The sequence below is a fragment of the Astyanax mexicanus genome, chromosome 1 (genome assembly GCF_023375975.1).
Source record: "Astyanax mexicanus isolate ESR-SI-001 chromosome 1, AstMex3_surface, whole genome shotgun sequence".
Taxonomy (NCBI): Eukaryota; Metazoa; Chordata; class Actinopteri; order Characiformes; family Acestrorhamphidae; genus Astyanax; species Astyanax mexicanus.
The window spans coordinates 70,405,251-70,424,111 of record NC_064408.1 but is presented as its reverse complement, the minus strand read 5'-3'; the positions used below and the strand labels follow the sequence as shown (position 1 = coordinate 70,424,111).

The window sequence follows — 18,861 nt, the reverse complement described above, 5'->3', positions numbered from 1 at the left end:
CCTTCAGACTGAGTGACACGGGGCATAATTTGCGCCGATAAATCACTTTTTCTACCAATATATAGATTTCGCATAACCTGCCTCCAGCTGGTACGCTATGCGGATTCTATGTATATGTCTATGTTATTATCAGTACAGTGATGGTGGCACTTGGAGCTGAAGCTAGCGTTATAGGATGTTAACAGTGGTTTTTAATAAGCTTCTTGTGCACTTTTTAAGTTATTAATGCCTCGTTTTAAAAGTCAGGGCTCTCCGGATTCTAGCAAGGAGGTGTGGAGCTACTTTGAGTCTGGATAACAGTGGAAAAAGTGATTTAGCGGGGCAAATTATGCCCCATGTCACCCAGTTTGAAGGGTGTTTGGACAAACTGTTAAAATTTTAGGATCTCGGAATGCTGTGGGAGAGCGTGCTGTGTGCTGTGGAGTGTGCTGTTCATCAAAGGTGAGTATTTTTTATCATGTTTTACTAAACCAAAAGTCCATTTTACACCAGAGTTCTCATTTAATATGTTTAATGATGTATAAGGTTAGGTCAACTCTGCCAATTATGCTGTGGATAAGTGCTCCTCACCTCCACTCTGCCTCCACATGAAGTCTCTCGTAGCGCTGCTCCACGTCTCCTATAGTCAGGTCTGGGTGCAGCCAGTAGTGCTCCTCAGACTTCAGATGTTTGAGCCTTAACCCAAAGCACGGCCCATTCTGTACATTAGGACCCAAACGACCACTAATCAGAATAGACTGGATAATGGCCTGAGGATGGTTAGATAACAAAGTAAATAGTTACTTTTAACTCAAGAAAAAAATGTGTATGTTTCTGCATTTTACATTTTGGTAATTTGGACGTAATAGTCTATATTTTATTATTAGTAGTAGTAATAGTAGATGCACTAGTAGTAATAGCAGTAGTGGTAATATTTATACCATTTTATCCTGACAACACACCAATTATGGTCACTTATAAAACCATGTTGTAATTTCATTTTTATTTTTTTTATTTAACTTTATTATATTAATATTATATTATATTTAGACATCATACAAATCTTCTATTATTCCTTAAATTCCACACATACAGTACATCAGCAGAGCTTAAAGTTATCTACATTGAATATTGTGTAAACACTGCAAGACTCATACCCTTATCTGCCAGGAACTGTCACACTTGACCAGTTTGAAGTTCTTCAGGTTGTTGGTGCTGCAGAAACACACTTTGAGGATCTTCACAGGTCCCCCCTCACCAGCTAAGCCAAACACAGGGCTCTTTGGTCCTTCGGAGCCTGGAGTAGGCACCTTCCAGGACAGTGTGGTGGTATCACCTGACATCTTGAAAACCTCTTACAGCAAAAAGCACACCATCACACCCTCCTTAGGCCTGTGGAAAGAAAAAAACACAGTCAAAGCTGATAAGATCACTTACAGGTCTGCATCAACATATTTATCAGGTGATACCATCAATCAACAATATCAACCACAAGTCAGTTATGACAATTCAAAGAACTGTGTGATTGTTTGACTGGTTTCTTGTATGTCATAAATGTCTATAACATAATATGTAGGGTTATAGACCTTAAAAGATCTATAAAGCACCAAAAAAGGTTTCGCTATTTTTAAATAATAATAAAAAAAATAAAACTTAAAATAAAAATAAAAGCATATGTGCCACAATTTAAGCACTGTTTAGTGATAAAACATTAAAAAAACTTAGCTGAAGACCAGGTTAGAGAACTGATCTATAAATAGAGAAGCATGGGACACTGCTGAAAAAGATGTTAAAGTGCACAAAAGGTAAAAGAAAATACCTAATTTCAGCACCTTGGAAAATATGTTCTCTATTAGAACAAAACTGAACACAAATTGTATTCATTGAAGGAAACCAAAAAGGAAGTTGCTGCTGTCCAAAAAATAATAACATTGCATCCAGACTACCTTGAATGCTTCTGGGAAAAGGGTCTAAAAGACAGAAGATGAATGGATGTAAAATAAGGGTAACAGCGAGTGGCTAAAGCTAAAAAGATGTTGGATGATGCAACAAGACAATGACCCAGATAACAAGTAAATCAACTAAAGAACAGTTAATAAAGAATTTCTATTAGTGTTTTGGAACATTCAAGTCAGAATCCTGACCTTACTACTACATAAATGCAGTGACATCTTCTGAAGCGGGCTGTGCAGCAAAGACATCTCAGAAATATTGTTGAACTTAAACACAATTATGGAGAGGAATAGTCCTATATACCTACTCAATGTTGTGTAAATGTTATTTCCTACAGGAACATTTGGTGTAGGTCATTAAAGAGGTATCTACTGCTTGTATAGGGTTCACTTACTTTTTCTAGCCTGCACAGTGGATGTTTACTCAATGTTAATCAATTGTGACTTTTATCAATCTGGACACTTTTTATCAAATAACAAAAGCCAATAAAAAATGTGCTGCAATATTTGCATTATTTAAGACTTTTTTTTTTAGCTTATTTCTGTTTATATTTAATTCTGTAATGTTTTTTTATATTAATTACTATTTAATTACTGACCACACAATGTAACATCGATGAATGTTATTGGTTATTAGTACTTTTGAACTTTTAAGCACAATTCAGCTTTTTGATTCATTTTTTTTAGAAAATATCAAACATGAAATCAGTGGAAAGATGACTACACTTCGTTTGGCTACAATTCGATTGGTAACACTGACTGAAGCATATAGTGGTTATCATAATTCGTGGAAGAGCAATAATTTTATAATTTGATCTTGAAAGCAGTTTATGTGTTTTGCTCTTTACTGGGAAGCTTTAGGGCATTATTATTTTATACAAAATCACTGTTTACATAGACAAATCTCTGCTCACTGGTTAAAACTGTGAAAAAACTTTAACTTTCATTTGAATATTCTTCAAATGAACAAGTTTTTTTTTTCAGTTTTTTATCAGTTAATCACAGAACCACCCAGAAATATTGTTATATTATTTTAGGGCCATATCACCCGCCATAATCTGATGCAGCCTACCCTCAGTTGCAATTTTGGAATTCAATGAAATCTGGAGTGACAGCTCTCTGTATTTGTTTTGGCAGAGTTAATTATTGATTATTCACATTCTTTAAAGGTGTTTCAGTGGAGTCCATTCCACAGCTGGTCTAATATCCCAGGCAATACAAAAATAAAATCAAAAGGAACGTCATTATGCATGTTAATACAGGTTCAAGTTCACCATCTGCATCGTTTAATCAGTTAATTTCACAAACATATACATACAATGAGGACTTGGTGACAGACGACTCTTTTGTTAGATAATATAGTGACAATTCTGACAGACTTCCAGCTTTAATGTTTCATTTTAGAAAACAAGCTTCTACAGCTGCTATTCCTGGGCCAGGAGATGAGCAGTCGAGGAGAGAATGTGTAAGGTCAATGTTTACCTTGTACCAGTCTGAGGTCTCCTTAGATTGAGAAATATAGTGCAGTGCTGCCTAGCGTAGGGAGTGTGTGTCTTTGAGTGTATCTGATCCAACCCTGCTGTTTTTGTTACCCTGAGGCAGTGAATTCCTCACTAGTACTGAGACTACATGTGCTGGATGACTCAGTGCAGTATGTTGCCATACCATACAACATATATACAGCAGAAAAAAAAACGCAAACACATGGATTATTCCCTATTATGAGTCAATGACATTCTAAATTATGTTTTTTTTTTAATGCCACAATACACAACAAGTGCAGACTACTGTACATGTGACAATGAAGGCCTAATAAGTCTAATCTTTTGTTTTGTTGCAAACAGAGAGAGAGAGGGAAAGGACACCACAAGTCTTGCTTTTCAGAAGGCGTGCAAGCAGTTTACTGCAGGTAGCATGTGGGTGAGATCTGACATCCAGAGGTCATCATTTTTGCAAGCAGTCGCTGAGGGGCACAAGCAGTTTAAATTGGGGGGGAAAGAAGTCGGCACAAAACAGCTGAATGTTGTGTATGAAATATAGCTAACCACTAATCATGGATACTCAAGCTTTTGCGCAATGTGAGATGATGAAACAATAAGCAATTACCGTATTGGGCTGAGAGTCTACAGCTTTAGGTGTCTCTTAAAATAGAACAACAGTGATGCAACTCAGCTAATCAAGCTAACTCTTCTCAGGGAGCAGGATCTGACTTGGGAAAAGAGAGTAGGGCTACATTTTATTCTGACAAACAATAATCCATGGCCTCACAGTTTTTACTTATCTTCATCGGCACTATTCCACGGATATCCTATATGAAACAAACTACTATATTTTTAAAATTTCAATAAATTGTGCCGGTATAAAAGCATTCAAATAATCACAAATCAAGACAAACAAGAAAAAAAGGCAAGTTTATTTGCATAGACTTCCTAAATGATATTTCAACAACAGGGGTGCTCCTTATTTTAAAAATTCTGCTGTGCCTTAAAATATGACATCTATTATGTTTAATGTAGTAGGGACTCAAGCATCACTCCCAGAGCCTTAAGATGTTTATGCTAGTTTGCATATGTGAAGGGACCTAATGAACATGACTTGTGGCAAGATTGTTATGCAAATGTCACAACAGCCATGATGGGTGAGGCTAAGGATGTGTTAGCAATGCTAATACCTCAGTAGCGAAGCTGGGTAAGTTAGGCAGCCAGTGTGGTAAAGGTAGTAATGCTAGCAGCTAGGGGGGTACCTTATCGTACTGTACGCAATATTATCACCAAGATTTTTGAATATTGTTTGCAATTTTGGGCCATCAGGGTTCAACTTTTGCTGTTCTTAGCTAAAGGAAAATTCAAACTGTTTTCATTTCTCATTAAATCTATATCAACTATAGACATAGTATATCTGTCCAATATCATTTGGTATTTAACTTCAACTCTGGATATATTATCAAGAATATTGTTAACACAAAAAATACCCTGAATTATAGTGACATTATTTAGGGCCATATTGTCCGCCCTTACTAGCAGCACAGATCATGCTAAAAGGTGTTCTATTAAATCAATTTAAATACTGTTTTTTTGTATAAACACAACCAGGTTTCACAAATCCTCTGTAAAATCTATATATTTACAATACCTTATTTTACAATAATAATATGATAAAGTCTTTGAGGCTTGAAGGGAAAAGCTCACACGTGTTTCGACGAAGTTTCTCAGTAAGCGAATAGGTACGTTTCAATTAGTATTCATGTTGACTTTTTTGCCTAAATCATCTCCTCATGATGCTGTATGACAACATGTGGTCAAATTGTCTACACCTGATCTGATTATTTGATTCTACACCTTTAGGATAATGGCCTGTGTCCAGAGTGTGGCTTAAGCTAATTTATTATACCAACGCCAAAAAAATGTGACTTAGGCAATTATAATAGCTTCTCAAGATGGCGGCTACCTTCAATGAATTAATGATTCAGGGCTTGTCTCCAAATCGGTAAGTGATGAGATTTTCACTATAATAGGTTTATTACATATTATATATGAGTTGTTTAGTCTGCATTTTAATCAGCAAAATGGCAAAATACATAAAGCTATCTAGAAATTAAGGTCCTACAGTTTATGGCAATTAAAATGATAACATTCTACTTGACTGTATTATACTGCTTGACTGTATTATAAACTCTCCTCTTAAACCATTGGTCCTTTTTACATAATAACTGTTTGTGTTTAGGGCTGGGTGATATGGAGCAAGAATATATATATATATATTTTCAATAATAATACAATATTTTTTCTCTGAGTGATTATATAAGATATATATCTTGATATTTGCATTTGCACCTAGTAGCATTTTATATTATCAACAACTGAAAGGCCATTTGAATTACGCTGATAAATTATAACTAACAGTGAACAAATGTTTTTCTTCCACTTCAAGTAGCCTACAAAAAGGGACATATGAAAATTACACTATGCTTAGGAGAAGAATGTATCTGGAGTGCTTTAAAAAGTAATTAATTAAATAAAAAGTGCAGTTTTACTTTTTCATATTCTATAAATCTGGGATGAAATAGTGTCTGGTCCATTCTCATACACATGGAAGGAAGAGAAAGGCAAACTGTGGGAGCTAATTGGGACACAACATAGCCATATATAACATATATAAATTGTGTTGTCTTCTTATATCTCATATTAAAATATATTGATATTTCTTAAAAAAACTTGAGAAATCCCCCAGCCCTATTGTGTTTTCCTGAACTTTCATGCTGCCACTTGAGTTGTTAAGGAGACATTGAGCCAAAAAGAGATCTTTATCAGACTTTGGCAGTTAGCTAGTATCTGCTTCAGCACACTGAGTAAGTACACAGGCCTCTTGGATAAACAGTTCACAACAAGGCCTGAGGAGGACTGACGAACCTGCTTTAACAGCTTTAATAGTCCCTGGTTGTTTAACTAGCTAACATAATAAGGCCTGGATACATGAAGTGATATTGGAATCAGCCAGAAGATCTTCTTATTGTCAACAGGTGTGTTTAAACTGTTTTAATACTGTTTGTCTGGTTGAGATAAAGAGCAGACTCTCAGAATATGCGCAGGTAAGTTAAGTAGTTCTCGTTGACTGCAGGTATTTTGAGAGCCTCCACAGGCTCTGTGGAATGCGCAGTCTTGCGCAGACTTGTCCAGACAGGAGCTCAGTTTGTGCAATACGTAGAAATAAAGTTAAAAAAGGCAAAAGCTCGCAAATACTCGAACAAGAATACAATGTTAAGCCCGTAAACTCGAAAGAGAAGCAGCTCGAGTGGCTACGGTCAGCCTAACGCCACGCTAACCCTGGTTGCACAGTTAATGAAGGAATCTGAAGGGGGTTGGATTGGAGAACTTGGTCAAACTCTTAAACCGCTCAGATAATGCTCAGTAAATAAAACCCATATTATATATAAATGAGTACTGTGCTCAGAGTCGTACCCGCAGCTTTAGTAGCCCATTATCTCACTTATTAAATAACTGACCTTGCAAAGTAGGCTCTCCGCTCCAGCCGGGCTCATATCCGTAGAGCTGATCCACACCCTGCAGCTCCTGCAGCTCCAGGTAGATGGAGGTGCTGCTTTAAGCCACTCCTTCACTCCCGCTGCTGCTGCTGCAATTCTGCTGCACTTCGTACTTCCTAGTTCTCCACTGCACAGCTGCTCCAGGCCACACAGCAGAAGAGAAGCCCTGAAGCTCCACATGCAGTGCTCTTACCTCCGTGTTCCTGCATGACTCCAAACACTTAGGATCAACTCTGGATTAAACTCACCATTTAACCGGAGAATATAGTGGTGACTTTAAACGAGTCTGTTTCTTTTGGCAATACCTGTAGACAGATATGTGTACCAAACCCCAAAGTTGACAACAGAATAATACAAATAAAAAAAAATAATGTGTGGTCTTGACTTTTTTAAGATATGGGAATAAAACATGAAGAATGAGATAATTAAGATGTGGCCACAACTTAATTAGGGGCCTATTGATGAAGCCTATCACTGACATCCATACAGCTCTAAAAAAAAAATTAATAAACCGCTTAAAAATGATGAGTTTTTTTTTATTTTACCAAACTGAAAACCAAGCTGCTTGATTTTTTGCACCAGGAGTATCCAAAAGCAGTGTGTAAGACTGGTGGAGGGGAACCTGCCAAGATGCATGAAAACAGTGTTATTCCACCAAATATTGATTTCTGAACTCTTAAAAGATTATAAATATGAACTTGTTTGCTTTGCATTATTTAAGGTCTGAAAGCTCCGCATCTTTTTTGTTATTTCAGCCATTTCTCTTTTGCAAATTAAAGCTTTAAATGACAATATTTGAAAAATCAGAGAAACTGGTTTAGAAACTGAAGTGGCCTCTTTTTTTTTTTTTTCCAGAGCAGTATATGGGGCCAACATTGAAGTTGTGGACAAAACTTTCTGGTACCCGAACAAAGACTTTGGCAAGACTGACATCTAGTGGATAGCACTGTTGTAGAGGTTTTTTTTTTGTTAATGTAAGCTCCACTAAACCTAAAAAAAAAAAAAACTATTATGCTTTTGGACGTAGCCAGGTTCTAATAATAATAATAATAATAATAATAATAATAATAATAATAATAATAATAATAATATAGGTGTGCCTTTTGTCATTAAAACAACGAATTAAATAAAAGTTAAAATAATATATAAACTCATGGTAAGCACGGATACACTCAAAAAATACGCACATTTAAAATATACAGGTAGCCCTAACCGATTATTATTTTATTAAACTTTAATGAGCTGCAAAATCAACAGGGCTTTTTTAAAATAAATAATCTTTTATGCTCTATTCACTGTGAGAATAAGCTTTTTCAGTGACCCAAGCATGTCAAGTGTTTGAAAAATGTCGAAAAGCATTAAATTAAACAATACTTTGTTGAAATGCCAAAATAAATGTCAACACTACAAGCTTTGACTGTAATGCAGATAAACAGTAAAGATGAATTCACTATGCAATAGATGACAATATGGTTACTTTTCCAGTCACAGATTAGTAGAGTAGATATTAGTCATGCTCTGGGCAGATTGGCTGTTTAAGCATGAATAAGCCTGGTATTAACTGTTAATACTGAATAAACTCTAGTGCAGTGGAGACATGAAGGAAGCTTCTGTTATTCAGAATCAAAAACCTGTCAGATACTCAAAAGAAAGTGGAAAAAGATTGGGACAAATGTATTGGGACATCTTATAATTCATTATTTCTTCCATAATTATATTTTTATGGCTTATTTTATGGTTACATTATTTATTTAGGTTTATACTGTTATTAAAAGGAATCTATCTCATATCACAGGTCAATTTTACTTAATTCTGACAGTACAGCACGTGTAGGTGTCGCTTAAGCTGTCCATACACTACACAACTTTGACAAGACTCTGAAAAGACTTTAAACTGACTAAAGTCTGACAACCTCTCACATCCAAAGACTGGGGGTCACTATTTACAAGACTGCAACTAGATTCTTCTGAGATTATTTCCCATCATGCTTCTGATGGAGTTTAACACAAGGAGAAGCTGTTTAACAGTGGAGCAGAAACAGAAGCACCTGGAGGGGTCTGTATAGAACCATGACACCTCAATAAACATTTGGATGCTTAAATGGGGTTTACCTGATTATGGAGTACAAATGTGTATAGTTTCTTAAACAAACAAGTATCAAAAATGATCTGCACAGCACCAGATACCACTGTTGTTATCAGTATTCAGTTGAGTCTTTTTTGTAAATATTCCAATTTTACTGTGTTTGGCACCTTTAATTACATTGCATGTGTAAAACTAACTGTATTTGTTTCCATAATGAGAATCTTTAATAGCATCACAGTAGCCCACACATGCAGTGTACTCTGGAAGGATGCAGAATTTAACATTTTTATTCTATTCTAATAATGTTGAATGTCTACTTTTGCAAATAGGGGGATTTCCTGTGCAGCTGATGAAAGTATTCTTCAAAGATATTTCATATTTTTATTTTTGATTAATTTTTAAATTAATACTTAACCGGTTACATCTTTCTGCTTCTGTGTGCCTTGCTGTGCTGTTCTGTTGTAAAAATGAATCCTATTTTTTTTTTCTTGGACAGTTTTAGGAAGCACAGATGGAAGACCTCAATCTCCACCTTCTTCCCAAAGTCATACGTCCTGGGAGAGACACAGGACTGTTCTCATCCAGCATTATCATTCAGAACAGCTCCCCTATAAATCTCCAATCCAGTGTTCAGGTCGTCATATTTACTTTGTCCAGGTTGGCTCGTCCAGTGCTGCTGGTTACGGAGGCGGAACACCCTCAGTGGCTGAGCTTTCAGGACACAACTTAACATTCAATACATGTGACGGTGGAACTATAAATGTCTCTGCCTCTAGATGGCACCATTCCCTTTTAATTTATAGTCACCAAGCTCTCTAAAGTTTAGTAAATGCCCCTTACTGTATAAAATCCAATAGACCTCACTGTAGTGGTCAATCATTCAGGCCTGTATTGTTATCTTGGAGTACTTTGCACATGCACTTATTAATGTAAAGAACTGAAAAAATACAGAACTTTTATTTGTGTATTTTGCATTTGTGTTTTATATAAGCTAATATAAAGTGTGAGTAAAAAGCGCGGAGGGCTGGAGAGAGCGCGCAGGGCTAGAGAGCGAGAGAGAGAGAGAGAGAGAGAGAGAGAGAGAGAGAGAGAGAGAGAGAGATTCATCACCTGGTAAGAAACCGACAATTGCAATGTCATGAGCAGTTTCAAAGAACGTATAGTGATTTCTAGCTGGTAGTGTGAAAAAAAATATTTTTTGAATATCTCTTAATTTGAACTTTGAACTAGTTCAAAATTAAAATTGTGAACTTTGAACGTGAACTGTTCACTTTGAGCATGTATGAACTGACTTGAACTAGTTCAGGAAAGCTGTGAACTGGCACAACCCTCCCACGGCATCTTCAAACTCGTCTTGGGTCTCTGCTAGTCGGCTGAAGCGCAGTCCGGTTGTGTGCTGCGTTTTTTTTTCTAGTGAAATGTGCTGTGTGTCCCCCGCTACGCCCGCGCCCCTCCCTCTCCAGGTGTCTGAATCTGAATGATTGACTCTGAAAACTTTGTTTTACGAAACTTCAATCAAAATTACGAATTATAAAGAAAATCTTGTTGAAATATGAAATCATATTTGCCTATATTATTTTTTCCCCTCCCTCGGAAGGGCAATATCAGCCAAGGAGGGCAAAAGGGCAGTTGCCCAAGCACATTGGGCCATAGCGTCTGCACATCACTGCTTTATTTAGTTTCTATATTGCAAATAAATATTAATCACATGAAAACATTTAAGTGACACATATGGAATTTCATAGTAAACAAAAAAAAAAAGAGTTTGTCATCTCCTCACCCTAAAAATGAGATGGTGATTTGAGGTGATTTGGGATGAGCTGGAGCTTCACAGTGTGAGAGAAAAGCAGCAACTATTGTTCAGCACCTCCAGAAACTCATTCAAGACGCTGAGAAAACTATTGTGGTATCTAGAAGAATCTAACATATAAAACATATTCTGTTTGTTTAACACCCTTTGTTTACAAAATCATTCCATATGTGTTCATTTATACCTTTAATGCAGGGGTGTCATCTTTTATCTCATTTTCACTGAGGGTCACATTGGCATAATGACTGTCCTCAAAGGGTCAGATGCAACTTATAAATGTAACAAAATGTAGCCAAATGTAACATAAAATGAATGTGATTACTCCTTTATGTTGAATATTACTGAATATATTACTTATTCAATTAAAACATTACAGTTTAATGGAAAAAATATGTTTGCTTGTTGCTCTGTTAACATAAATCCTTTTAATTAGTCATGTTATAAAATCCACAAACTCTATCAATCAATGATCAAACTATTCAAGTGAATAAAGATAGAGTGCTGTAATGTCTTAACTATTAAATGTACAATGTAAAAAAAACATAAAAAGAAAGGAAACAGATTCAATGAGAAGAGGTGTTTCCAAACTTTTGACTGGTACTGTAAATCCTTACATAAGTTCAATATAAAAACATGAATCTATATGCTATTTAATATTTTTATGTGCTCCTCTTTAAAATAAGTCTCTGTAGAAGCCACTGACAGCTTAAATCAGATATACTGAATTAGTTCTCTCTGACTATGAAACAGTGTGGCAATTCCAACATAACTAGAAAGAAACAAATTCTTAAATTGAACTTCTTAAATCTACTTTCTTATCATTTGTCTAAAGATTATGTAAAAAAAAAGATAACACTCAAAATCTGAGATATGATCAAATGCCGCAAGATATGATCACTGGTAAACCAAAATAAACTTAAGGCACAAGCTATTTGCACCCAGATGTATTTAGCAGTGTGTACTACTTGTACCCAGGTCTAAGTAACACTACTATTACTAAATTCTTTCTATGGAAGTCAATTGTTTTGTTCTAGTTTTGTCATGTATTTTTGACACACTTTACAGAACAAGGGTCAGATTCAAATTATGTAAAAATGAAAGGAATATCAAAAACATAAATTGAGATAAAAGGTTCTTGCATGTCTGTAACAATATTGGCAATCTACATTCTTAAAAATGTTTTTTCAAAATTTAGCAACGAGAATCTCTCTTTTACTCACTCACACCTAACAATTATCTATGTTTGAATACAGTTGAATCATTGTAAATAAATATTAATCAACCTTTCCTCAGCATTTCCTAGTTCCTTCATTAAATTTACATTTTTATTCTCCCTCACTTTTATTGGTAGACATGCACACTTGTTTGATTTTTTCTTTATTTTTTCTTTAATTAAGAGGTAAAGTTATGCTCCCTGTGTTGCAAAAGCTACTTGTGCAAATAGTCACTCCCTAAAATACAAAACTCAGTATTGGAATTAGTACCCAACTTTTAATCACTTGAATGGAACGGAGTGAAAAGTAGGCCACTTCGGTCTCTAATATTATTAATATCACTAATGAATGAGTACTAGAGATTTCTTGACTTGTGTGAATGACATGTTATTCACATGTAATATTTTTTTATTTATTTATGGCAATAGTTGCGTATAGTCATCAGTGTTGGGAAGGTTACTTTTAAAATGTAATCCCTTACAGATTACTGATTACATCACTCAAAATGTAATTTGTAACGTAATCTGATTACTTTGGATTACTTTAAATATTGTCATTTTTTTAAGCCTGATGTCACATCTGGTGCTGTTAGCTCCTCTGTTTCTCCCACACCCAGCTCTGACAGAGGTTCTCAGGACAAAGACTACACTACCCAGAATGCACCACCCGCTGACATCACGCACTCACCTGATCACGTGACACCTCACCTGCTTCCTCCAGGAAGCCCCGAATACTGATTACTGGCACTATAAAGGTGCACGCCAAACAGACTTCATCGCCGTGTATTGTAGGTTATCCTCATACAAAGCGTTACTTATCTCTTGTCTCAGTTTACTTTGTGTATGACCTTGCCTTTTGTTTCCCGACGCCGATTTTTGCCTCTGCCTTTGATATTGGATTGTTTTGTGTATGACCTGGACTGTGCTTTCACCACCGCCTCTTGGATTATCTCTGATACTGGATTGCTTGTGTATGAACTCTGGACTGTCTCTCGTTTATGGTATGGTTTTGTCTTCATTGCTCTGTCTACTGGTGATCACCCTTGTTTCTGTATCGACCCTGAATACATCTGTTTATTCTTATAATAAACATCTATTGTTTTTATCAGTATCTGCGCTTGTCTGCTATTCTGTTCTGACCATGACAGAATACGCGGCCGTACAAGATCAGATAGCAGATACTGAGGCTATTAGATCTGGTTTAGCCAACCAGGGGAGGCTACTCGGTCAGCACCAGCAAACGCTCGCTGGTGTGACCCAAGCTGTTTCGGAGCTAGCCCGCCAGCAAACCACGCAGCAGCAACAACTAGCTGAGCTGCTAGCTCACCTCAGAGGCGTAACTGAGCCTAGCCCTAGCCCGTTAGCTACCCCCAGTATGCCTAACGCTAACTCTTCTGTGCCTGGATTTTCTGTCTCTAAACCGGAGTTGTTTGATGGGGATCCGGAAAAATGCAGCGGTTTTCTTTTACAATGCTCCGTGTTTTTCAGTAATTCACCGCCTACAACCGATAAAGCTAAGATCGGTTTTGTTATCTCACGGCTTTCTGGTAAGGCACTCGAGTGGGCTACAGCTATTTGGGAAGAACTTTCTGGGGCTAGTTACACTGACTTTTTAGCTACTTTCCGCTCAGTTTTTGATCATTCGCGGTATGGACAATCTAATGGAGAACTTTTGCTGGCTCTAAAGCAAGGTCAGAAGCCGGTGGCTTCCTACGCTCTGGAGTTTCGCACTCTTGCAGCTGGTAGTGGGTGGAATAACGCTGCTTTGATCAACGTGTTTAGATGCGGACTTAACCCAGATGTACAGAGGGAATTAGCCTGCAGAGATGATTCACTGACCCTGGATCAGCTCATCTCACTGTCGATCCGGTTGGATCAACTTCTCTCGCGCCGACCCAAGATCAGTCCTCGCACTCAACACACTCCTGTGTCTCTGACCCGCGCTCCCACTCCGGAGAAAGCTGCGCTGCCTGCCCCAGAGCCCATGGATATCCAGAAAACCCGGCTAACTCCAGAGGAGCGACAGCGTCGAATCCGGCTTCGCCTATGCCTTTATTGTGGGGAGGCCGGGCATTTCAAGGCTGAGTGTGGTCTCCTGACCCGACCTGTGAAAGCTCCAGCCCTGGGACAGCGCGTGGAGTGCTCTCCACGCGCTAACGTGGTACGTAAGCATAACACAATCCTTCGCTCTAAATGTTTTTCTTTGCCTGTAAATATTATGTTACCTACTGGTATGCTCTCTGTCCCAGCGCTTGTAGATTCCGGGTCGGAGGGGAACTTCATCAGTCTGGACCTAGTTAAGGAGCATGGAGTACCCACCAGAGAACTTCTACGTCCATTAGCCATCCATGCTGTTGATGGAAAGACTGTTCGCTCCAAGCCGGTTACCCTGCAGACTCTGCCCATCACTCTTCAAGCCAGCGCTCTCCATTATGAGGAACTACCACTCTTCGTGCTTCCCTGCACCGAACATCCTGTTATCCTGGGCATGCCATGGCTGAAGACTCACGATCCCACTGTCTCCTGGCGCGAGGGGGATATCACGGTTTGGTCTGCTCACTGTCATGAACATTGTTTAGCTCTGGATAGTTTAGTTATTCAGTCCACTACTGTGGAAAGTCCCCATGTTTCTGAATCTCCTGTTATTCCTCCCGAATACTCTGATTTGCTTGAGGTTTTCAGTAAAGACAATGCTACTAAGTTGCCTCCTCATCGCCCATGTGATTGTGCCATTGACCTAGTGGAGGGTGCCACCTTACCCAAAGCTAGAGTTTACCCCCTTACTCTCGATGAGGAGAAGGCTATGACAGATTACGTTTCCGAAGCGTTAGCTCAGGGTTTCATTCGCCCGTCAAAATCTCCTGTTGGTTCGGGTTTCTTCTTTGTGAAGAAAAAAGACGGTGGACTGAGGCCCTGTATAGATTACCGAGGTTTAAACGCTATCACTAAAAAATTTGCGTACCCCCTGCCTCTCATTCCGTGTGCACTTGAACAGTTGCGCAACGCCTCTTACTTCACCAAACTCGATTTGCGTAGTGCGTACAATTTAATCCGCATTAAGGAGGGGGATGAGTGGAAAACTGCATTCACTACTACTAATGGCCACTATGAATACATGGTTATGAGTTATGGTCTCGCTAACGCCCCCGCCGTGTTTCAGTCATTTATGAATGACATTTTTAGAGACATGATTGGCAAGTTCGTCACACTTTTTATAGACGACATTCTGATCTATTCGTCTGATTTTGACTCTCACGTGCAGCATGTTCGTTCGGTCCTCCAACGTTTATTGGAGAACAATCTCTATGCTAAAGCCGAGAAATGCGAGTTCCATCTTCAGAGAGTCGCATTTCTCGGCTATGTTATCAGCTCCCAGGGAGTTCTTATGGATGACTGTAAAGTAGACGCCGTCACTAGTTGGCCCACTCCCCTGTCCATCAAAGATCTCCAGCGTTTTTTGGGATTTGCAAATTTTTATAGGCGTTTTATTCGTAACTTCAGCAGTATAGCTGCCCCACTCACCGCACTCACTAAGAACGCCACTAAGATCCTTAAATGGTCTCCTGAAGCCGACCAGGCATTTAATAAGTTAAAAGCTGCTTTCGTTTCAGCTCCAGTTCTCATGCACCCCAAACCTGAACTACCGTTTACAGTCGAGGTCGACGCATCTGATACTGGCGTTGGGGCTGTTCTTTCCCAACGCAGCGGTTCACCGCCTAAGCTACATCCCATAGCCTTCTTCTCTCGTAAAATGTCACCTGCTGAGCGCAACTATGGTATAGGGGATAGAGAGTTATTGGCTGTCAAATTGGCTCTAGAGGAGTGGCGTCACTGGCTGGAGGGGGCTGCACACCCATTTACCGTACTTACTGATCACAAAAACTTGGAATATCTACGCACTGCTAAACGTCTAAACCCCCGTCAAGCTCGTTGGTCCTTGTTTTTCTCGCGATTTGATTTTTCTATCTCATTTCGTCCAGGTCACCGTAATACTAAAGCTGACGCATTATCCCGGGTTTTCAGTTCGTCAAATGAGGGTAGCCACCCTTCCGAACCAGAACGCATTCTACCACCCACAGTTCGTATAGCTGCCATTAGATGGGAACTTGACGATCTTATTCAGCAAGGTTCAGTTAACACACCACCTCCGGAGGGTTGTCCTCCTCACAAGATTTTTGTACCTGAGCAATTTCGCGAACGACTCATTTGCTGGGCACATTCTGCCCTTACTTCTGGTCACCCAGGGGTTACACGTACGCTGCAACTGATCTCAGCTCGCTATTGGTGGGAAACCATGCGAGCTGACATACACTCATTCGTAGCTTCCTGTTCTGTCTGTGCACAATGCAAAACACCCAAAACCCTTCCAGCCGGTAAGCTAGTTCCTCTACCCGTCCCAGACAGACCCTGGTCACACATTGCTGTAGACTTTGTCACAGACCTACCTGAATCTGAGGGTTACACCACTGTTCTTACTGTTGTTGACAGATTTTCTAGGGGAGTAAAGTTTATCCCTTTTCCAGCACTACCCACTGCTCTTCAGACAGCTCAGGCTATATACACACACATCTTTAGACACTTTGGTATTCCGGAGGACATCCTCTCCGATAGGGGTCCTCAATTTACTTCCAGAGTATGGAAATCCTTTTTTGAACACTTAGGAGTGCACGTTAGTCTCACCTCTGGTTTTCACCCCACTAGCAATGGTCAATGTGAACGAGTTAACCAGGAATTAGGAAAATTTCTTAGATTGTACTGTTTCAAACATCCTACAGAGTGGTCTCAGTATCTCATTTGGGCGGAAATAGCCCAAAACTCACTCACTAACTCCACATCTGGTCTTACACCCTTTCAGTGCGTTCTGGGGTACCAGCCTCCGTTAGCTCCGTGGACAGCTGTGTCTTCCGATGTACCCGCCGTGGATGACTGGATGAAGCGGAGTGAGCAGGTGTGGGAGGAAACACATCAGCAGGTCTCTGAGGTCTTGCGCAAATACAAGGAGCAGTCTGACAGACACCGAGGTACCACCCCCCAATACCAGCCCGGAGATCGTGTGTGGTTGTCGACCCGGGACTTGAGGTTTGAGGGGTCCTGTAGGAAACTACTACCCAAGTATATTGGCCCGTTTAAAGTTCTTTCACAAGTCAATGACGTTACTTATAAGATTGAGTTGCCTTCTCAGTACAGAGTGCATAACTCATTTCATGTTTCCTTGCTCAAGCCTCTTGTCCCAGGTCCGCTGGCTGAGGGTGTTCCAGACGACGTGCCGCCCGCGGCAGTGGAGGCGGAGGCTTCGTCTACCTATGCGGTTCGAGAGGTGCTGGATTCCCGCAGGCGTGGCGGTGTGCTCCAGTATCTCATAGACTGGGAGGGTTACGGCCCTGAGGAGCGTTGCTGGGTTGCCGCTGGGGATGTGCTGGATCCTGCTCTTCTGGCCGAATTTCATGCCCGTCACCCTGGTAAACCTGCTCCTAGACCCCGTGGGCGTCCCAAGCGCTCACTCTCCTCCTCGGTTCCGGTGCGTCGGGGTTCCCAGTCTCGCATCCCCCGCCTGTCTGGCACCTCTGTGGTTTCTCCTGCTCCTCCCGCCGGTACTCCCTGCCCGTCGGGTGGACGTCGTCGTGGTCGTCCCCGTTCCGTCTCCGTCTCGACTCCCTCGGGGGGAGGTACTGTCACATCTGGTGCTGTTAGCTCCTCTGTTTCTCCCACACCCAGCTCTGACAGAGGTTCTCAGGACAAAGACTACACTACCCAGAATGCACCACCCGCTGACATCACGCACTCACCTGATCACGTGACACCTCACCTGCTTCCTCCAGGAAGCCCCGAATACTGATTACTGGCACTATAAAGGTGCACGCCAAACAGACTTCATCGCCGCGTATTGTAGGTTATCCTCATACAAAGCGTTACTTATCTCTTGTCTCAGTTTACTTTGTGTATGACCTTGCCTTTTGTTTCCCGACGCCGATTTTTGCCTCTGCCTTTGATATTGGATTGTTTTGTGTATGACCTGGACTGTGCTTTCACCACCGCCTCTTGGATTATCTCTGATACTGGATTGCTTGTGTATGAACTCTGGACTGTCTCTCGTTTATGGTATGGTTTTGTCTTCATTGCTCTGTCTACTGGTGATCACCCTTGTTTCTGTATCGACCCTGAATACATCTGTTTATTCTTATAATAAACATCTATTGTTTTTATCAGTATCTGCGCTTGTCTGCTATTCTGTTCTGACCATGACACCTGAATGAATGTAACAAATAGATAAACAAATAAAACAGCCTTTTCAATCACTCTATAAAAATACTTATGAAACCATTTCATCAAACAATTTTATAAAACACTTCTATAAATTGATGATAAAACCATTTAAAACCAAACAATGTAACAACAACCGTAAGCTATCTATTTGCAGGTTTGCCTCCAGTGTAATTTTGACAACAAATTGTGATTTAGTCTTAGTCATAGTTTTGTGACGAAAATAGTATTTAGTTTTAGTCACAATTTAGTCATCTGAAATGTTTTTAGTTTTAGTCGACTTAATGTCATAAGAATATAGTCTACTAAAATTACAGTAAATTTAGTTGACTAAAATGTAAAGGGTGTAAATGTAAATGCTTTTTCATCAGTTCCCTTGAATTATTAACTCTACACGTATACGAAATGAAACGTTTAATAACCACTTGAGTAATATTGTTAATGTTTGAAAGTGAAATATATTTATATATGATTTAATGTATATTATTATTATTGTAGGTGTGTGACTATACATATTTTA

At 39.3% G+C, this 18,861-nt stretch overlaps 1 protein-coding gene across 1 annotated transcript in view; it reads right to left on the bottom strand.

Annotated features, from left to right (window-relative positions):
- Positions 1 to 7,091, bottom strand: part of ptk2bb (protein tyrosine kinase 2 beta, b) — a 39,281-nt gene extending 32,190 nt beyond the window's left edge. The window contains exons 1-3 of the mRNA XM_049482413.1: positions 6,934 to 7,091; positions 1,137 to 1,371; positions 571 to 749 (exon numbers count right to left, since the gene is read on the bottom strand). Of these exons, the coding sequence (XP_049338370.1) occupies positions 571 to 749; positions 1,137 to 1,322 (365 nt within the window). The 5' untranslated portion in view covers positions 1,323 to 1,371; positions 6,934 to 7,091. The remainder of the gene's footprint in view (positions 1 to 570; positions 750 to 1,136; positions 1,372 to 6,933) is intronic.
- Positions 7,092 to 18,861: the final 11,770 nt, after the last annotated feature.